This window comes from Typopeltis vanoorti, chromosome 14, assembly GCF_054136105.1.
Source record: "Typopeltis vanoorti isolate ZY-2024b chromosome 14, IOZ_Tvanoo_1.0, whole genome shotgun sequence".
NCBI classification, from domain to species: domain Eukaryota; kingdom Metazoa; phylum Arthropoda; class Arachnida; order Uropygi; family Thelyphonidae; genus Typopeltis; species Typopeltis vanoorti.
This window is the reverse complement of record NC_143562.1, coordinates 52,408,535-52,432,005: the sequence shown is the minus strand read 5'-3', so window position 1 is coordinate 52,432,005 and position 23,471 is coordinate 52,408,535. Positions and strand designations below refer to the sequence as shown.

At 37.1% G+C, this 23,471-nt stretch overlaps 1 protein-coding gene across 3 annotated transcripts in view; it reads right to left on the bottom strand.

Moving 5' to 3' along the window:
• The window catches only part of LOC150099476 (glutamine--fructose-6-phosphate aminotransferase [isomerizing] 2-like), a 256,437-nt gene that overhangs the window by 2,035 nt on the left and 230,931 nt on the right, over positions 1 to 23,471 (bottom strand). For all 3 annotated transcript variants that reach the window (XM_090404433.1, XM_090404434.1, XM_090404435.1), the window contains one exon: positions 10,888 to 11,064. In XM_090404433.1, the coding sequence (XP_090260559.1) occupies positions 10,888 to 11,064 (177 nt within the window). The remainder of the gene's footprint in view (positions 1 to 10,887; positions 11,065 to 23,471) is intronic.

Genomic DNA, 23,471 nt, shown 5'->3' with positions numbered 1-23,471 from the left:
CAAGTAATCTGTTATTCATCAGGATCCAAATATCATCAGATTTTACATTTTTTCCCCTCCCCTTTTAAAGGTGCCACTAACTACATCGATCTTTCTAGATGCCATTCTGGTACATAAGTTTTTTTCAAAAAAAATCCTTTCCTCTGTCATTTTGTTTAGGTGTAAAGAACTCAGATAAGCTCTATTCAGACATTACTGTTAACAATGTCAAGTTCTTTTATCAATACTTTTATTTTTCATATGATTCTGCCATTGATTCTATTTGTACATTCTCCTGATTTTTCTTGGGCTTTCATATCTGTAAGGCTTTAGGCCTTTAATCTTCCTACCAGCCGAAGTGGATGAAATAATGAGACCAAACTGCACTTCTTGTCCATGTTATTCAATGGACGTCTTGGCTGTTTGGGGGGGTTAAATTTTTTCCCCTGAGCTTTTCTCTCATCTGATCAATCTTGGCATCACTCATTTTACCAACTTTTCTTTCCAATTTTGTTTAAGTGACTATTCCATTTTGGATCACCTCTACTTACACATTCTTGAATGCTAACAAGTAGGAAAGTAATTTTTTTTTTTTTCTGTTAGTAATGGATCCTGCAAGCTGACTTATACAGATTGGCAGTATGTGTAAAGGATTATAGCTGTCAAATTTAAATGTGGCAAAGAATAAGGTCATGTACTCTGGGATGAAGATATCACAATTTGGGTACTACACTGATGGAAATGGACTGCAGGAAATTTGGAGTGATTATAGACAGGAAGTTGAAGTTTAAAGGGCATACTGCAAAGATTGCCAAAATAGCTCATCATACCTGGATGATGAACACACTGACCAGCAGGGATAGGAAGGTTATTATTCCTCTTTATATGGACTGCTCCCTATGAGGATAGATTGAAGGTCTGTGGGTTATAAAGCAAGTTAAGAGATGGAAAAGAGAGAATATGATAGAAACATGATTAAGTGTTTTATAGAATTAACATAAAAAAAGTTTTTAATACATGGATAGAAGGAAGATAACAAGAGGTCGCCCCTGGAAATTGTGAGGGTATAATCAGCAAGGGATGAAAGACTCGATTTTTTGCTTGGAGGGTTGTGAATAAGTGGAATGGACTGCCAAAGGTGTTGAGTGTTTTGTTGGTGAATGAGTTCAAGCCTCATGTCTGATCACTTGTCCCATTAAAATGCCAGAAAAAGTGGTGTTTTTATGCCTATTTGACAATATAAATTCATATTTCAAACATTGTTTAATCAGGGCACTTAAAATTTAAGTACCCTGATTTAATTCAGTTATCTAAAATCAAGCAGTTTTGTATTTAAAAGATTACACAATTGATTAATTGCAAAAGACTATCAAAGTATTCTGTAACCCTTGAGGAAACATATCAGGAAATTATATAGAACAAAGTATAACTTTTACTGGCATCTACAGCATCAGGTCAATTACATATGATTTAGAATCAGTAGATATACTGCAACATAGAATGTGCAGTTGCCATACAAAGCTATTGAGTATTTGAAATCACCAATTACACTTGTGGATTAATACAAAACTAATTAAAAATAGTGCTCATAGCACAAAGTCTCTTAATTACTCAGTCATGTCTGGAAATAAATTTGGTGATAGTTAACAAAAAGTATAGTTATGTATGCTGTTTCAAGAATGAGATGTCATGCTAATGCTTTCAAAGAGTTTGGTTATATGAGGGTCAAATAATTGAGAAATCTCATGAAAATAAGAACATGGAATATTATAAACTATTGATCAGCAATGGATATACTAAAAAAATAGCACAAAGAATACTATTCTCTAATCCTCTTTCACAACAGATTAACGACATTCATTACAGAGCCTTGGTTTTCATCCCTTTTATTGGCAAACTTTTGCTAAAAATTGCAAATCTCAGGATATCTCATGACATTAGAATTGCCTTCAAACCCATCATGATAGTAGAAATCTGTTATGCTTGCCCAAGGACCACAACCCTTTCAACAAACATACTGGAGTTTACAATATAAATGTCATTGAGAAGTTTAGAAAAAGACAAAAGGAGCATATTGGAGAAGTCAATAACAACAGGGAAGAGCTGAGGTCTTGCATTCCATTTCTCACACATTCACCACAACACTGAATGGGACAAGAGCTCCAAGCCATATATAGAAGACAACTTCAGGGCCTGCAACATCAGAGAGGTCACGATGGTAATGTACTCACATGGCACTCTCAACAGAAAAAGGAATGATTCTGTGTGACATTTGGAAATCATTCATCAGATCTTTAAACACACTGGACTTAAATGAGCTTGAACACCATCTGTAGTAAATATACTAATTATTTGGTTTCAAGAAGCAAAATAAATAGTTTATAAATGTCATTTAATATAAGTGATGTTGTCTTCTCATAATATCAGAATTGTCTAGGTTAGAATTTCATTTTGGTTTAAACAAGCAAGCATAAAATCTGATCAGCTAAATACCAAACTGCAAGCCCTTTCTCATTCATTCATTATCAAGAGGGTACATCATGAGGTGGGGACTGGACATAAAGTCAAAAAACATGGTCAGTTCTATGCATTCTTTAAAAGCTACATGGAGGTTTCTTCCCAGTTATTCAGTCTTGACTTAAGCAACTACTTGTGTCCAGAAAACTGATAATTCATTCCTTTCATACAAAACTAATAAACTAAAAATAAAAGGTGCAAGTTCAAATTCCTCTGTGACAATGTCTTTAGATGGTGGATGATTTATCACCCTGCTTACTGTATGTCCAAAGGCAGCTTGAAAAGAATCATGAATAGGCTTTCTGAATTACTTAACACATACACATTAGAAATATAAGACATTCAATTGTAATCCATCTGATGAAGATAGACATTTACAATTATCTGGGCAAACCATAGAACTCAAAACTGTGCTTGTACTATTACTGGTTTTCAAAAGGTATTTCAGAAATGAGCAAAAAAGTGCTTGATGATCAGTACCTATGAATTGAGAATAACTGTGCCAGGACAAGACAGAATATAAGCATATTAGAGCTATAATTTCTGTGTTTAAGAAGTAAAATGATAGTACTAAATGTTTCTGTGAAAATTCATCTATTAACACCTCTACCAGCCATGACGTCTATAGACGTTCAGCAAAATCTGGATACAATTCTGTAACAGCTACTGAATAACATGGATAAGAAGTGCAATTTGGTCTCACTATTTCATCCACCATGGCCATTAGAGGTTAATCTATTGTCTCTTGCTAACTATGCTATTTGGCCTGATTGCCCTAATGATTAGTGTATCTGCTCTCCAGCCAAGAGGCTGCTGGTTCAAATCCCACCAATGGCATGGACGTTTGTGATTGTCCTACTAACGCTGTGTGGAAAGGGCATCTGCGACCATACCACTTCTAGCAGAAGGCTTCGTTCCCAAAATCCAGTGAGGTATGGGAATGACCATATGGAAATTCACATTTGAATTTTTTTAACTATGCTATAAAGATCACAATTTTAATATAAAGCTTTTTATTACATTTCATAAAATAACAACCCCAAAACACAAGGAACAGAGTGAATAATATTTATTCACTGGCCATATATTTCAACCTGAAAATTACTTATTATCAGTGGCAATGGAAACAATGGACTAATTTAAAACAGCGAGATCTGTGTGATGTTATACATAAAATAGTGCAAAAGGGATAACTAAAGAAGCACTGTATTATTAATTTTTAATTTATATTTAATAACAAGGTGTGATTAGAATAAGATGCCTCCATAGTGAGAGGCAGTTGTTTTAATGCTGGAGGAAGGTTTCAGCACATAGAATAGATACATGCCATAATATCCTATGTTGTGCATGGCCAGAGTTCTTATATTTCCTACTTATGATGTATGACTGATGTTTTTGCATTCTTTTCTCCATTGAACATCCAGTTTATCTGAAGTAAGAAAGGTGAGCATCACATGGAACTTGGTAGATGCTAGGGAGGGAGAGAGAGATTAGAGTTTATCTTTAAAAGATGGAAACGTTTTATGATGACAGTTTGTTGAAGGGAATAAATGTAGCCACTAGTTTATACAGCACTTACTAAGAATTTTAAAGGCTGGTTCCAAGATGCAGGAAATGTACAGGATAGGGAATCTATATACTGTTTCCTTATTGCAACAAACTAACATTACGGACTGTAGAAATCGAAAATACATTGTGTGATCTGCTCTGGAAAGCTATTGAGATTTATTTATTGTTTGATGTTTAGAATATAATAAATTTAATTTAATCCTTTATTCAAGTGTAAGCAAACAAAGTTTGCGCCTGAAAATATCTTCAGGACTGAGGTATGGTGGTACATCCCTTGGCAATTCGTAGCAAAGGTGGACCAACCTCTCATCAGTCCTTGTCTCAGTATCTCCCATAATGCAAAGCACATCTCCTTGCAGACATATATACTGCCATGCATTAAGTGAAGGGCCACTACCCAGCCAGTTTCGACATTTATTGAGGTCTCATCAGTGGGAGGCAACCCAGAGTGATCAAATGATTGTTTTTCAATTGATGTGTGTGTCAATTGTCAAAAGTGGTCAGTTGATGTTTAGAAGTTTTTGAGGTAGTTGTTTCAGTGTAGGCCATATAATGTGAATATGACATAATAAAGTTTTGATAACTTTAATCTTCCAAGATGTATAGTGAGCTGATTGCTGTTAAATAAGCATCCAGTAAAGGTAGGTTTTCAATAAACAGAAGTAATTAGTTCACCTGATGACGAGTGGTAGAGTAGGATGTCTAGAAAGGATAACTAGTTTCCTTTTTCTATTTCCATAGTAAAATTAATTTGCAGATGTAGATTTTTTATTTTTGCTAGGGAGGTAGGCACTATATCTTTGTTGTGGGATCAGATTGCAAAAAAATGTCATTTATATGATGTATCCAAAACAAAGGTTGAGGGTGTATGGATGAGAAAAGGATGTCTTCTAATTGTTCCAAATTGTTCATGTACATTTCTGGCATCTCAGTACCAATCTCTAGAACTCATAATAAATATCATTTAGTCGCTACATTTATTCCATTCAACAAACTATTATTGCAATTTCCATCTTCTTAAGATGGAGCTCCCTTCTCGTTTTCCCTGATCAGCTTTCTCACTTCAGACAAATTAGACATTCAGTGAAGAAAATAATGCAAGAACACTAGTCTTCCATCATCAATAGGAAATATGAGACATCTGGCACAACATGGAATAGATATGGACCATGATATCCTATGGTCTGAAATGAACTTACTACGTCATTGTCACTATAAGTTCAAACGTTTATTTAAAGAGTGTGTTGAAGCCTTACTTCATCGTCCAAACTTGCATTGGAACAATGACTGAGTCTATTAGAGAGCAAAAGGAAAGGGTGAAAGAAATGATTGTTGTGGCAGGTACGAATGATTTGAAAGGAGATAAAATGGAAATGATAGAAGACCTGAATGAATTGTTTGAGGTAGCAAAAGAAAAGAGTGAGAGGGTTAGAATGATTAGTCTTTTGCCACGGTATGACAGTGAAATGTTTAAAATGAGGGCCATAATTGCAAATGACTTTATTCGTGGGTTATGTATAACGAGTGGTGTGGAATTTGTGGACGTGTGGAGTGAGTTTGATGGGCGAAAGGATCTATATAAGATGGATGGCTTGCATTTGAATGGTTACGGCGTAAGAAGACTTGAGAAAGTGTTGCTGAATGTAGTGGATGTGCAAATTCAGGGAAACTAGATTTGTTAAGGGGGGGGAGTAGATATACAGTCCTTAGGGAGGCAGATGAATGTAAGAATGAATATAATATGCTAGAGCAAATAAGGACAACAAACCAGCGTGGGATAGTTAATATAAGGCATCAAGGTAGGGTTGGGGCTAATGGGGGTCTTAAATTCATGTACACTAATACTAGGAGTATTAGGAACAAGAAGGAAGAGTTTTTGGCCATGGTTGGCACTTCCAGGCCACAGGTTATTGGTATTAGTGAAACATGGCTGACTGTAGATGAGATAGATAGTGGGATTGAATGTGATGGGTATAGTGTGTTCAGGAATGACAGAGAGAATAAAATGGGGGGGGGGGGGAGAATTGTTGATGATAGCTGATGAGCTACAGCCAAGGAGAATAGAAGTTGAATTGCAGGATAGAGAAAAGAGCACATTTGAGGCCATTTGGTGTGAGATTGTGGCTAGCAGAATTAAATATACAATTGGGTGCTGCTATAGACCAGGTGATGGAAAAGATGGTGGTGACAGTATGCACAAGCAAATAGAAGAAATGAGTGGAAGGAGGGTGATTATTATGGGAGATTTCAACTATGGTCGCATTGATTGGAGTGAGGAGAGGACACACGGGAGTAAGGAAATGGATTTTATGCGGTTATTAAGGGATAACTATCTGTGACAGCATGTAATGGAAAATACTAGGGGGAAGAGAGTGCTTGACCTAGTAATCACATCTGAGGATTTGGATGTAACAAATATGATCACATTGCCACCAATCGGTGAGAGTGATCATAGGGTCTTGACTTGGGAGGTGGCTAAAGGTGTAGAATTTTCAATTAAGACAGGGTACATGTGGAATTATCGGGCTGGAAAGTATGACAAGCTTAGGAGTTTGATTGGCTCAGTGCCATGGCATGTACAACTGCAAGGACTAGAAGTTGATAGTGTATGGGAGGTAGTTAAGAAGTGCTTGCATGAAGCAATGGCTGACTGTATACCTAGAGTCCGAATAATAAATCAAGTAGGGGTTAAATGGATGAATAACACCATTAAGCTTGACCTGCAAAAAAAGAAACAACTATGGAATGAATTTAAGGAGAAAGGTGACCGGCAGGCACATGAACGGTATAAAGCGCAGGCCAGAAGGGTGACGAGTGTGGTAAGAAAAGCAAAAAAGGATTACGAAAGAACATTGGCCATGCAAGCTAAAGAGAATCCTAAACAGTTTTTTAGAATATGTAGCAAGTAAAAGGAAAAATGTACATGGCAGAATGATTTTAAAGAATGCCGATGGTAGGGAGGTAACTGAATCAGTTGAGATAGTTGAGTTACTGAGTGAGCACTTTCCAAGAATATATCATCCAGGTGGTGACATTGCAGAAACGAATAAACCAGTAGATTACACGGGAATTGTGGTGAATGAAGAGGAGGTGAGTAGTCTATTGCATAACCTCAATGTCAATACATCTGTGGGATTGGATGGTATACCAACTCGTGTAGTACGAGAAGCAGCTAAAGAATTGTCAGTACCCTTGACCATTTTGTTTAATTTGAGTCTTGGGTCTGGGTTAGTCCCGAGCGGGTGGAAGGAGGGGAAAATAGTTCCACTGCATAAAGGTGGTTCCAAGACTGCTGTTGTAAATTACCGACCGATTAGCATATCAGGAATCATTGTCAAGGTCTTAGAAAAATTAGTCAAGAAAAGAATACAGGATTGGATAGATGAAAATGGGATATTGTATGGGGGATAACATGGTTTTGTGAAGGGTAGATCATGCCTCAGTAACTTGCTCACGTTTTATAACACAGTGACAGCTGAACTGGATAGGGGTAGTGGGTTTACAGTGATACTACTGGACCTTGCCAAGGCCTTCGATAGGATACCACATGGAACCCTAATCAGTAAACTGGAGCAGATGGGGGTAGATATAGGGTTGGTGAGATGGATAGGAGGGTGGTTGAAGGAGAGATACCAGAGAGTGGTTTATTCAGGAGTGGAGTCAAAAAGACATCTTGTGGCTAGTGGAGTGCCGCAGGGCTCTGTTCTTGGACCACTGCTTTTCAATTTGTTCATCAATGATATTGGAAAGGATTTGAGAGGAAGTGTTCACTTGTTTGCTGATGATGCAAAGTTGGGTAGAGCAATTGTGAGTGCACAGGATGTCAAAATTTTACAGGATGATTTGGATAGTTTGGAGGACTGGGCTAGGAAAAATGGATGTCAGTTTAATGTGGCAAAGTGTAAGGTTATGCACTTTGGGGTGAAAAGAATAGCAGCAGTATATCGCATTGGTGGAACCGTACTCCAGGAGATTGATGAGGCCAGGGATTTGGGAGTGCTGGTGGATAGGGAGTTGAAGTTTAGGGGGCACATTGCTAAAGTGACTAAAACAGCTCACCAAATCACTTGGCTTCTGAAAAATACTTTAACATGCAGAGACAAACAAGTTGTTGTTCCTCTGTATCGAGCCTCGATAAGACCCTATCTGGACTTCTGTGCCCAGTTATGGGCACCAGGGTTTCTTTGTGATGGGGAGGAAGTGGAGAGGATCCAGAGACGAGTGACCAAGATGATAGAAGGTCTGTGGAATGAACCTTATGAGAATAGGTTGAAGATTTGTGGGTTGCAGAAATTGGACGATAGGCAAAGGAGGGGTGATATGATCGAGACATTCAAATTACTGAAGGGTTTTTATAAGATTGATCCAGAAGATATTTTTGGAAATATGACTGGTGGTGGGAGGACTAGGGGCCATGCATGGAAGCTGGGCAAGAGCGTGGTTGACAAGGGTGTTAGAGCTAGGTTTTTTACTTGGAGAGTTGTGAACGAGTGGAATAAGCTTCCAGAGTCTGTTGTGGGTGCTACGACCGTGAATGAGTTCAAGGCAAGATATGATAGATACTGTGTGAATGTTGAATAGTTGTTCCAGACATGATGTTAGGGCCTCCCACGATGAGTCTGTCGACTCCTTGGAGTTTCCCGGAACAATAATAATAATAACTACCTCTCACTATGGGAGAATCTTATTCTAATCATACATCATTAAGTTTTTAATTACTAATACAATTAATTAATAACTATGTTTTCTTAGTCATTCGTTTGCCCTGTATTATGTATAACATCACATGGCTCTTATTGTTTTAATTAATCCATTATTTCAGATCACCTTTGTATTAACTGCCTATTGCCACCGATGATGACCTGTAATTTTCAGGTCGAAATATATGGCCTTTGAATACGTATTACACATTCTGTTCTTTGTGTTATTGTGTTTATTTTATGAAACCTTATAGCACCAAGTATCTCTAAAACAACAAAGCTTTGATTAGTTTTTCACTTCTCTACCATTTTCATATCAAGAGTAGTAGAGAAGTGAAAAAAAGCTTTATCTTAAAATGACAATCTTTATACTAGAACTCAAGAATTTTAACATAATCACGGAAATCTCAAAACTTCATTATCAGTACCTTCTTTAAAGTCATCTTTAATTCATGAACTATTGGATAAAATTTGGTATTGGGAAACATTAAAATCCAAATTCAATTTTGGTTTAAATTACATTTTAATACATAAAAATATATACAAAATATATATTTTGTACATATTTATGTACAAATTAAACAGCAGCAGTCCAATCACACAGGATCCAGAAAAAAGCAGGTGACAAGAAGTGTGCTGCAAGACTCTGTGCTTGGATTGTTGCTGTTTAATTTGTACATAAATGATATAGGAAGTGAACGGGGAACCTGTGGAACAAGTAAAACATTTCAGTTACTTAGGCATAATTTTTACTGAAGATGGTAAATTAAATATGGAAATAGACAACAGAATCAACAAAGCTGGTATGGTGGGAAGTCAATTGAATAAATTCATATGGAATAAGAGAGAAATTAGTCAGAACACTAAATTAGCTAACTACAAGACAGTGTTCAAACCAGTTTTAACTTATGAATCTGAGAGCTGGGTCAGAAGTAAAACGCTTGATCAAAGACTGGAGACCGCAGATATGAGAGTCCTGAGAAAAATTAGAGGCATGAACAGATCGCATCAATGGCAATATCATATTAAAAACAGGGATATTAGGAAAGAACTTAACATTGTCAGCATCCAGGAATGCGTTAGCAGAGCTAATCTCAGGTGGTATGGTCACTTAAACAGAATGGGCGAGGAAAGATTAGCCAAACAAGTGTTCTCTGCCAGGTTGGTAGGAAAAAGACCCAGAGGAAGACCAAGATATAAGTGGATTGATATGGTACAATGTGCCTTAAACGATAGAAATATAAGATCTGATAATGATAATATTGGAGTCTTGACAAGTAACAGACTTATTTGGAGGAAAATTGTAGATAGGAAGTTAGTAATGATGTAAATTTTTCACGTAGTACTATCATATCCTGTACACCCATTGAGGGTACATGTCAGGAATTTGATGATGATAATGATATAGGAAATGATCTGAAGAGAAGTATTCAGTTATCCACTCATGCAAAGTTGAGCAGCAGTTAACTGAGACAATGCAGAAAGCCTGCAGGATCATTTAAATAGGCTGACAAACATGAGCATAAAGATAATGGGTACCAGTTTCATACAGAAAAAGTATAAAGCTGAAGTTCAGAGGATATCTGCAAAGGTAGCTCATACGATTACTTTCTTATTAAAGAACATTAATAAAGATAAGAAAGTTATCATTTCTCTTCATAATGTCGTGAAATAATTACATCTAGATTACAGTGCTCTGGTTGGTCACCAGAATTTCTGGGGAATGAGAAAGTAGCAGAGGTCTGTAGAATTCTCTATGATGATGATATCCAGGATTTGTGAGTTGCAAACATTTGTTGACAAGCTGAACAGAGGTAGTATGACAAACATTTAAGTTATTAAAATTGTTTCATCAGATTGATGCAGAGGAAATATTTCAGCACTTGGTGGAGAATAAGAACATACTCAGCACTAGATTTTTTGTTTGGGAAGTGATGAATGAATGGAATGGGCTGCCAGATTCTGTTGTGAGTGCTTTGTTGGTCATTGCATTCAAGAAAAGGCATGACAGATATTGTAGGGTCACCTGCATAACTATTTTATATAGTTGACAGAAAAATAAGTGCAAAATATGTTAGTATCTTATCTTATATTGTTGTAGGTACACTCGTCAGATACTCACGTTACAACCTCTAAGCACAGCAATATGATATGAAAGTAACTGGAGGGGAATAACAGTCAAGGTACCCTGAAGGCAATCTACAGTATGTGGTACCTCTAGAAATTTAAAGGCATGTTTCTGAGTTTCAATATCTCCCTTCTCACAAATTATTACTGGTCGACCATCTCTTGCTGTTACCTATATAAAAAAAAAAAAAAAAAAAAAAACTTAGAATGTATTAATTTCAATTAAGTTTATGTACTTTATTTAGAGAGTAAATTTAACAAATTTATTTGTTTTGCTTTAAAATAAATAATTACAAAGCTCACTGCAATGAACTACTGTTTAATGATCAAGAGAATAAAAAAAAATAATAAATAAAAGATGAGTAAATAATTTTATTCTGAAAAAAACTTCTTTACATCTACAGTGTGTGGTAGCAAAGAAACTTGTCTACTGTACTAAACAAGTTTCCTTGCTTTTGCTGGGTAACATTATTTCTCAAGATAAATGAAGAATAACAACAGATGATCTGTGCTTGAGAATAACAGTAATAGTGTTATAAGTACTTCTTTTTTTATTTCTTGAATTTTTACGTGGAATTTCATGCCAGTTGGGGCATCGATCGATTAAACAAGTCTTCATTCTTTGTTTTAGTCAAAGAATTAGGATGACCAGTAAAAAGTCAGCAACCAGAACAAACTCCAAATAACAATCAACAGAATTCGATGGAAAGAAGAATAGGCAGAAGAACTAATGGCACACTAGCTTGACCTAATTGGTGGTTACCAAAACACTAATGACCAAAGCAGGTGTGATTCTTCTGAATAACCATTATAAGATGTTATGTTCAGGCAATAATGATCAAGCCATGGAAATCAGTGCTTAACACGAGGATAAGCTTCTTGAATAGTAGGCATTATCTAACAGTGATATGGACAAATATCAAAATGGGGAATTGATTTTTGAGAGATACCTGTGCTGCAAATGCAGGACAAAATAACAAGAGAATACAAGTGGATGAATAAAACATTAAACTTTAATTCTGGTAGATGCCAGGGATCTTACTGGAATCATAAAAAAAATTTTATGATTCCAGTTTTTTTGAGAAGGATGGTGAGCCAATTGCAGTTGTATATATCATCCAACAGTAGGTTTGTGATAAGTAGAAATTGTTAGAAGATTGGAACCAAGAAAAAGAGTTGTTAAAAGGAATAAATATAGCCATTAGACTGTACTTTTTAAGGATTCTTGATTGGTTCAGATGCGCTAGAAATGAATGAAGGGATCAGAACCTCCGTACTGTTTCACAATTTGAGCTAAGCTTGCAGAAATCAAAAACACATTGCATAGTTCATTCTGAGAAAACATTCAGTTGCATCAAGCAGCTGATGTCCAGTTCTTATCTTAGCTGTTGTGGTTTTGATCATACAATATTAAAATTTTTTTTATGATTCCAGTTTTTTGAGGAGGATGGTGAGCCAATTGCTGTTGTATGTAACATCCAGCAGTAGGTTTATGATAAATGGAAGTTGTTAGTTCACCTGTAAGATATCTAAAGGAAGCTAGTTTTTCTTTTTTTAAAATAATCTAATGCTTCTCCTGCTGCACTGTTTTATTTCTATCATTATGCAGTTCTTACCATTTTACAAAATCCATCTTTTAAATTCTACCTTGCACTCCACTAACCACTGATGATGACCTATAATTTTCAGGTTGAAATATCTGGTTATTAAAGTTTAATACTTCATTCATCCTTACTCTTGTGTTCTCAAGTTAAATGGGAAATTGGACAAGTCTCATTGTCCAATTTCCCATTGGATTATTTACATCTATGATCCCAAAGAAAGTTTTATAAAGATAAACGAAGTTGTTAAATGAAGTGGAAGAATTTTCTGCATCACCAGTAGGCAGCTGACATAAAGAAAACATTGGTCCTTATTGAAGATGAATACCAGACACACAGTAATGTTTGGAAATTTTTGGAGAAAAGGGCAAAGCTAATTATAGTGATAAGTACCTGCCTGCTGGATTTCTGTTCAGAACATGGACTAGTCATTACTATGTCCCAGCATAAAGATGTGCACAAATTCACATGGAGGGAACACAAAAGAAATATGAAGTCTCAGATTATGCTATTCTTGATGGCAACATTTTCACGTTGGTTCAAATCCTCTAAATACAAAAGTATACAGGGGATTGAAATAGCAAGGGACCAAATATTTAATTTTAAGCAGGATAAAACTGAATATTGTATTGAAAAGTGGATAAGAAAGTTTTAAAAAGAATCAAAGTCAAGCTGCTTTAAGAGGTCAACTATAGACTCAAATATACAAATATTATCAAAGAAAAAATGAAAGAGTTTGAGAAAGATTAAACCTTGGAGACTCACTGGCAAACTTTCAAGAAAATATTGATCGATTCATATAGTGAAGTTACACATGTACGGACAGAAAAAAGAAAGCATGTAAGTTGCTTGCAGGTAAATCAGCATGTGCTCTGAGAGAATACAGACAAAAAGTAATATGTAAACGCAGTTACATAAAAGTCACAGGAAGACTTGGTGAGAATTTAGAACATAAATATCAGGAAGATTGCAAAATATTCTGAAGGTTATTGAAAAAAATTTGGAAATGGAAGAGATTATTGTAAAAGGAATAAGAGATGATAATAACAAGAAAACTAAAAATAGATATTCTAGATGTCTGGAGTAACTACTTTGAAAGATTACGGAGCAAACCAAGAACAGAACATTGGTAGAAAAAAGTCAAGAAGAATGCAAATCAGGAGTATTGTTAATAATTGGTGTGTATATATAGAGAGAGGATATTCATAGATATTATATCTTAATAATTATCCTACCATAGAGATGATCTCTGTTTCTAACAATTATTTTTTATTTATTTCCGAGTGTACCTATATATTTTTATATGCACAAGGGTTCACTCCAATTGGTGCAATGATCTTAACTCTTTCTTTCAGAATCCAAATAATCACTGACTCAAGACCAAAATAAAACAAACAATATATATACACTTCAAACAAATATTATAACTAATTACAAATTAATTGGATCCAAGACCTTTTTAAAATAAACTTACACTTAAGACTAGACTAAACACTTTGTTTGCACAATCACAAAAATGTTCATAGCCAGTTTCTTTCTCTGTCAAGGCCCTTTTCCGAAGATACATGACTTTATTCTTCATTTTTACAGAGAATCCCTTTCATCACCCATGTAGCACACATTAATTCTTCCTGACTTAATTTGCCTCTTTTCTTCAGTAGAAATAACAGTCAGATCCGGCGTCCTTAATACAGATGAAACTTCCTAATCAGAGTTTTCTCGAACATTCCTTTAGAACGTAAATAGCAAATTCTTCTTTTATTCACTAAATGCTTATTGACAGTCTTACTCTTCCAATTAAAAAAACTTACAGCTCTACGATTTCTTTTTCGGAATCTACTATAAATCTTTCAATTAGTGTTTCCTCCAATAGTCTTTAAAACGCATTTAGCAATATTTTCCTTTTATTCATCAATACTTATTCCACTTTGAAACTTAATAGTTCCACGATTCCTTTTTCGGAATATACTATTAATTTTCTTCCGACTGTCACTTAAAAAACTTAAGTTCCTTCCGAACCTACATGTCTGCCGGCCTGTGTTCTAAATTCCTTCCGAACGCTCTCTTGTTTACAGGCATTACTCAGATACCGAACGCTTTCTTGTCAGCTGTCAATCACTCATCAAACCTCTCCGCGGGCATGCGCACTCCACTAAAGTGGCAAGCGAGAAAGTTAGGTATAAATAATGGCTGACACGCTGTCTCCGTTAGCAAGGATTGATTAGATTAATTCGATTGAGAGTTGTTTATCAGTGAGTACAGACATGTTTATCAGTGCTCCTTGTAGTATTACAGCAGTGATTAAGTTTTGTTTTTAATGATTAGTTCAGAGTTCCTTTCAACATTAAAATTAAAATAGTGATTGTTTGATGTTCTCATATAGCGTCAACAGTGTGCTCGATCATCAAAGCAGGTAAGACTTTTATTTTTATCTTCAAAAACATTTTCCAGGCCCTCTCCTGTTCCCCGCCCTGTGCAGCACTCGGTGGTTGAAGGGACAAGGCAGGTCCTTCCCCCACTTCAAGTCTAGATTATGGATTCACCATATGAAGATCTCTCCTTCAAAGAACTTCTAGCTATCTTTCGGCAAATTGGTAACATCTTACACACAAAATGGCCAGGAAAGGTAGAAGTTCATCAGATTATGGAGGTTGAGACAGAAGACCCTCAAACCTCCGAACTTTCTCCTAGCCTTACACATGACAGTGTCAATTCCTCCGCTGCAGTAACTGTCATAGATTCTAATGATTACCAGGAAGTCAGCAGAAAGAAGAGAAAGAAAGAGTCTCTTGCTGCAGATCCTGAATCTGCACCTCAAATGGACACATCAGCACAATCTAGTGCAAGAATAGAGACAAATATACCGACACAGCCTAAAGAGAGGATCCCACCAGTAGTCTTGCGATCTAAGGAAAAATGGTCATTGCTTGCAGAGACAATGAAGAAAAATAACATCAAGTTCTCATCAGCCAAAAACGCAGATGATGGAGTCCGCATACAGCCTGAAGGAACAACGGACTACCGCCAGCTCACCAGACTTATGGACGATCATAAATTTCCATACCATACCTACCAACTTAAAAGTGAAAAGAACCTCAAGGTAGTGATCAGAGGTTTGGTAGAAAACATAACATCAGAAGAAATTGCTACTGACCTTAGATTACAAGGCTTGGAGCCGATCAAGATTTCTCGAATGTATCGAGCAGACAAGCGCCCCATGCCTCTGGTCTTAGTAGAGATCAGTAAAGATCAGAGAGAAATTTACGATGTTAAGGTAGTCTGCAACTTGGTTATCAAGACCGAACCACTGAGAAGAAAGGCATCCGCTGGTCAATGCCATCGCTGCCAAAAATTTGGGCATGCACAAATGTTATGCAGAGCAGACTACAAGTGTGCGAAGTGTGGTGGCAGCCATCCCTCACATACTTGCGTCAAACCAAAGACCACACCTGCTAAATGTGCGAACTGCAGTGGCCCACATCCTGCAAATTACAAGGGTTGTTCTCTCCACCCATCCAACCTTCAAAAGCCTAGACAGGAGTTAATCCAGCCCACTCAGAAAAATACTGCGAGATCTGTGCCTGAAATCAAAGCACAAAAAGTTACACCAGATAAATCTTATGCTTCCGTGGTTTCCTCGAGTAACACTAAGGTATCCCCTGCAACTAGCAGTCAAAATTCTTCAGCAATTCTCGCTGCCTCACTAGGGGAAATGCTAATGGCCTTCAGCAAAACAAATCCAAGCCAGGCCGACACCAACAAATTCCTTAGGAATACTCAAGTAATCTTCTCCATGATTAATGACTAATCCGGCTTCAACATCAAATTCTATGCAGATAATATTCTGGAATGCAAACGGTCTTAACAACAAAATTTTGGAATTACAGGAACTTACAGATCAATTGCAAATTGATATTCTCCTCATTAACGAGACTCATCTACGTCCCTGCGATAATTCCAAACTCAGAAACCACTCGTTACTTAGAAATGACAGACTTAATGCCAGAGGTGGAGGCACTGCCATCTTTGTTGTTTTAAGGATACTTGCGACATAAGACTGAATGATATAATCACGTAATCACAAGAAAGATATTTATTTAACCAAATATTTCGGTCTGGAAATAGCAGACCATCGTCGGTGGTATTACAAGAACAGTTTAAAAAATATACAAGCTAGAATACTAACAATAGATCGTTGAAATTAGAACATGCCGCGTGATGTTATATCACTAAGTATGAAACGAAATATTTTGAAGTAGAAACATGATTGAATTTGCTATTAAAAAAAAAAAAAAAAAAAAAAAAAAAAAAAAAATTAATGAGTAATCTTGATTAGGCTTTCCCAGATTTTTGATATAGATATGCAGTCATTACGATTCAGGTTGGGATGATGGAGCAAGGCCTCCACGCTTTCCTTGAACAAACGTTCGAACCTGTAACGGGATCTATGTAAGAGGCGCGTCTTGGACCAAAGGATGCTGTGGTCAGTTTCAATCCCGTGTTGAGCCAAACCAGACTTTTCAGGTTTATTGTGAAGAATGGATGATTGATGTTCTTGGATTCTTTTTTCAAGAGAACGTCCAGTCTGTCCAAAGTAAGAGAGATCACAGTTGCAAGGAATTTGATAAACTCCAGGAAGAGATAAAGTTGAGCGTTTGTCTTTAGGAGAAGGAAAATGAGAAGACAATTTGTTAATAGGAGAATACGTAGCTGTTAAATCATATTTCTTCAAAATTCTTGCGATAGGTTCTGAAATACCGGAGATATAAGGAATAGGTACTCGACGTATTGAATCTTTGTTGTTTTGTGGAGGATTATAAGATGTAAGAAGACGTTGAATACTTTTTTCAGAAAAGCCATTGAGTTTCATGTGTTGCTGGATAGTAGAAAGTTCTTTCTGTAGATAATCAAAAGTAGAACAATTAGTTTTGGCTCTTTTGATGAGACATTTTATAATTCCTGTTTTATGACATGGATGATAAGCTGATTCTTTCAGAATATAACGACCTGTGAATGTTGGTTTCCTGTATACTGTAGTTGTAAGAATATTTGAAGATGATCGGATGAGGAAAACGTCTAAAAAAGATAACTGGTTGTTTTCTTCTAATTCCATAGTAAACTTTATGCGATGATGTAAGGAATTAATACTGTTTAAAAAGGAAGATAAAGTGTTTTTATTGTGAGGCCAAATAGCAAATATGTCATCTATATATCTTACCCAAAAAGATGGTAGAGGGAAACTAGATGTGAAGAGGACTTTTTCTAAATGTTCTAAATAAAAGTTGGCTAAAGCTGGAGAAAGAGGACTTCCCATGGCTGTTCCTTCTACTTTAGCCAACTTTTATTTAGAACATTTAGAAAAAGTCCTCTTCACATCTAGTTTCCCTCTACCATCTTTTTGGGTAAGATATATAGATGACATATTTGCTATTTGGCCTCACAATAAAAACACTTTATCTTCCTTTTTAAACAGTATTAATTCCTTACATCATCGCATAAAGTTTACTATGGAATTAGAAGAAAACAACCAGTTATCTTTTTTAGACGTTCTCCTCATCCGATCATCTTCAAATATTCTTACAACTACAGTATACAGGAAACCAACATTCACAGGTCGTTATATTCTGAAAGAATCAGCTTATCATCCATGTCATAAAACAGGAATTATAAAATGTCTCATCAAAAGAGCCAAAACTAATTGTTCTACTTTTGATTATCTACAGAAAGAACTTTCTACTATCCAGCAACACATGAAACTCAATGGCTTTTCTGAAAAAAGTATTCAACGTCTTCTTACATCTTATAATCCTCCACAAAACAACAAAGATTCAATACGTCGAGTACCTATTCCTTATATCTCCGGTATTTCAGAACCTATCGCAAGAATTTTGAAGAAATATGATTTAACAGCTACGTATTCTCCTATTAACAAATTGTCTTCTCATTTTCCTTCTCCTAAAGACAAACGCTCAACTTTATCTCTTCCTGGAGTTTATCAAATTCCTTGCAACTGTGATCTCTCTTACTTTGGACAGACTGGACGTTCTCTTGAAAAAAGAATCCAAGAACATCAATCATCCATTCTTCACAATAAACCTGAAAAGTCTGGTTTGGCTCAACACGGGATTGAAACTGACCACAGCATCCTTTGGTCCAAGACGCGCCTCTTACATAGATCCCGTTACAGGTTCGAACGTTTGTTCAAGGAAAGCGTGGAGGCCTTGCTCCATCATCCCAACCTGAATCGTAATGACTGCATATCTATATCAAAAATCTGGGAAAGCCTAATCAAGATTACTCATTAATTTTTTTTTTTTTTTTTTTTTTTTTTTTTTTAATAGCAAATTCAATCATGTTTCTACTTCAAAATATTTCGTTTCATACTTAGTGATATAACATCACGCGGCATGTTCTAATTTCAACGATCTATTGTTAGTATTCTAGCTTGTATATTTTTTAAACTGTTCTTGTAATACCACCGACGATGGTCTGCTATTTCCAGACCGAAATATTTGGTTAAATAAATATCTTTCTTGTGATTACGTGATTATATCAATCATTTACTGCCATCTTTGTTAGAAGAAACATTTGCTATAATGAGATTAAGAAGATTAATACTTCTAACCTCTAGGAGACAGGCATAGAAATTCATACCAACAATGCAGGCAGCTTAAAAATTTATTCTGTATACAACCCCCCTGGCAAACCTCTACTCCCCTCTGATCTCTCCCAGCTACTAGATACAAATGAAGCAATAATTGTAGCAGGAGATCTTAATTCCAAGCACCTTTTATGGAACAGCAAGAGTTCTAACAACAACGGAATGATCCTCTACAACTTTGCCTTGAAGAGAAATATTGTTATTGCAGGCCCGATTGAGCCAACACATTACGGAGCGATCGGCAGACCTGATGTTTTGGATATTGCTATTTTTTAACAATATTTCCCATCAATTCCGACTTCAAGTGGTTGACGAGCTAAGCTCAGATCACAATCCAGTACTCTTAAGTTTAGGGGAGGAACCTGAGCTCATTCCCAGCCAGTCCCACACTAACTTTGCAAAATTCAAGGCTAAAATGAACTCTATCATAGACTCATGTGTAGAGGCTTAAGTGCTATGAGGACATCATGTTGGAGGCTTAATGGATTTTTTACAACACTCAAAAAGAATTAAAATAGACTTTAATACTTCCTGTATTTCGTCCTAGTCACTAGGACATCTACGGGGATTACAAAAAAATTAATGTAACATATGCACAAATAACAAACAATACTAAGCCCAACCACGTGGGTGACACTAAAGTCCTATCTAGGTAGAGCGCCCTCTAAGGGCAGTAGTAGGTGGCCTGGAATGTAAGGTGGGAACTCTGGTGATGAGTGTTTCCCAAATCTTCGGAAGCTTAATGCACTCATATTTATTGAGATTTGGTTGGTTTTTGAGAGCTGCATGTCGGGACACAAGAGTGATACCAAACTGCGTTAAAATGAAAATCAATTTCCATTCTAAAAAAGCACTTCGTATATATAAACGTGCCAGCCAGGCATTACTCCGCGAGCAAATCACCTCTACACGTGCTACCCTCGCAGTGACGAACGCCGCCATTGGCTCCTTACATTCAGAGCTCTCCACCGTTCTTAACCCTGAACTTTGGTTGATTCTTTCTGGCATTTCGGAAACTTCTGCACAGAGAGAATTCCAAAAAATAAAAAATAAACACATCAAGAAATTTAGCAACCTTGTGAAAAACAAACCACAACCACAAATTCAACCTCTCCAGACAGTAATAAACCTCTCTTCCAAAAGGCTCAACAACGATGCAGTCAGCGCCCTTTGCCTCGGCCATAATTTTGCCGTCGCTCCGAAGGAAGTGCCGGTGCTTGACGTAATGGTGAACATCGAACGTGGAATCGGTCGCTTACCGTCGGAGATAGCCAACAACATCAGACTTGACGTAGCCAACATCCTCGCGCATTCTTCTCCGCCAAAGAGTAATTTATCATATGCCCAACGCACGGCTCTCCTGAAACTACGTAAAGAAAAAAGTATCGTCATCACCAGAGCGGAAAAGGGTAATGCCACAGTCGTTCTTAATACCAGTGAATATAAGCGTAAAATGAACATTATCCTCCGCGATCACGCTACCTACATCCCGCTAGAACACGACCCCACAAAAACACAAGTTAAGAAACTTAAAATTTTACTCAAAAAAGTATCTTCCTGGCCCCCAGATATCACGAAAAAACGGGAGCGGAAACCTTTCCGCTCCTGTCCCCCCTGAACATACGGTTTACCAAAAATCCACAAACCCAATTCCCCACTCAGGCCTATAGTAGATGCTACCAATGCACCTTGCTATAGACTATCTAAACAGCTGGCCAACTCTCTGATCCCCCTCACCGGAAGGTCCCCTTCCTATATAAAAAACTCGACCCACTTTAAAGCCCTCACAGAAAATTTAACCTTGAAGAAGACAGACATATTGGTAAGCTTTGATATCTCCTCTTTGTTTACCAATATTCCCTTAATTGACACCTTATCTCTCTTAGAAAAGGTTTTTCCCTCTGACATCTTAGATCTCTTTTCCTTTGCCATTAACTCTGGATATTTCTCGTGGAACAACAAAATCTACAAGCAGATAGAGGGAACTGCCATGGGTTCCCCCCTCTCACCCCCCTTGTCAATTTCTATATGGAAGATTTCAAAAAACAAGCCATAGACTCAGCCCCACTCAAAAGTTCTATCTGGCTAAGATATGTAGATGATGTGTTCTCTATTTGGCCTCATGGCCCAGACACGTTAGACTCCTTCCTCAGTCATCTCAATAGTCTACATCCAAGAATCCAGTTCACTATGGAAAAGGAAAAGAACAATTGTTTACCCTTCCTAGACACCTTAGTCACACGCCTGCCTAATGATACACTTACCTTCACCGTATACAGAAAACCCACACACACAGGCAGATACATTCACAAACTCTCCCACCACCACCCCTCTCAACAATATGGCATTATTAAAACTCTTACCAAGAGAGCCCACAATCTTTGTTCCAGTGGAACCACCCTCACTAACGAGCTTAACCACATACACAGCACTTTCCTCTCCAATGGATACAGCGATCACAGTATCAAAAAAATAATCAACTCCTCCCCCATTCCCCTTCCTTCTCGTCAACAAGATTTTAAAAATGCCATCACCATACCCTACATCCATGGCACATCTGAAAAAATAGCCAAGATACTAAAACAATACAATCTACACACAGCATATAAGCCCCACCGCAAACTGGCTACCCTTATCCGTTCTACGAAAGATCAGCTCCCTCCTCTCTCTCTGCCTGGAGTTTACAAAGTACCCTGTTCCTGTAAGCTGGCGTACTTTGGACAGACAGGCAGATCAGCATCCATCCGTCTAGAGGAACACAAGTCTTACATCTTCAAACACAACTATGGCCATTCAGGCTTGGCTGACCATGTTTTGGACACCACCCACAGAGTATCATGGAAGAAAACCACCATGCTCCACCACAGCAAATTCAAGAAAGAGAGACTTTTCTTAGAAGCAGCAGCAGCAGCTCTCAAAAACCAACCAAATCTCAATAAATATGGGTGCATTAAGCTTCCGAAGATTTGGGAAACACTCATCACCAGAGTTCCCACCTTACATTCCAGGCCACCTACTACTGCCCTTAGAGGGCGCTCTACCTAGATAGGACTTTAGTGTCACCCACGTGGTTGGGCTTAGTATTGTTTGTTATTTGTGCATATGTTACATTAATTTTTTTGTAATCCCTGTAGATGTCCTTGTGACTAGGACGAAATATAGGAAGTATTAAAGTCTATTTTAATTCTTTTTGAGTGTTGTAAAAAATCCATTAAGCCTCCAACATGGTACTGAGTCTATGATATCATGTTGGAGGCTTAATGGATTTTTTTTTTTTTTACATTCAACAATCTTGAATGTAAAATACACTCTGGCTTATCCGCAGCTTGCTCTATTTCCACCCCAGCTCCAGTTAACTTACTTCCTGCAGAAATCCTTGCTCTGATCAGGAACAAAAATAGGCTCAGACGCCGCTATCACAACACGCTATCTCCGCAAGACCATCGAGAACTAAATAGAGCATTCAACCTCGTCCGTTACACTTTAAAAGATCACAGAAACCAGCAATGGGAAAGAAAACTCTGTTCTCTCAAAACTGAAGATAATTCTCTGTGGAAAATGACTAAAGCTCTCCGTACAGATCGCTCGAACATCCAGCCCATTCACGGAGAAAGAGGTCTTGTTTACAGAGATAATGAAAAAGTGGAAGCTCTCGTTCAGGCCCTCCAACTTCAGTGCCGTCCTAATTATGCATAAGCGGATCTAGTCTTCATAGAAAAAATACATCGTAGGGTACGCTCTGTGCTTCGGCAACCTTGTAGCTGTGAAAATATCTGCCCCACCTCACCTAAAGAGGTCTATTCAATCATTAAGAAGCTTAAATACAAAAAAGCCCCTGGTCCAGACAAATTACCAACAAAACAATTAAAGCCCTCCCACACAAAGCTGTCATGCATTTAGTAGCCATTATCAATGCAATTCTGAGAATTAATTATTTCCCCTCAAAATGGAAACAAGCCGATATTTTCCTTATTCTCAAGCCTGGTAAAGCACCTCAGATGCCACAGAACTATAGACCTATCAGTCTTCTATCATGCCTAGGAAAAATAGCAGAAAGAGTCATTCTCAACTGACTTAATGAGGAGATAAATAAAAATAACATAATTCCGAAAGAACAATTTGGTTTCTGTACCGGACATAGCACTACACAGCAAATTCACAGACTGACTGAGTTCATCATTACAGGCTTTAACTGGAAACAGCACACAGGAGCTATCTTTCTAGATGTTGCAAAAGCTTTCGATAAGGTATGGCACAAAGGTCTCATCTGCAAATTAATTGCAGCCAACACCCCTCTTTATCTTACCAAAATTATTA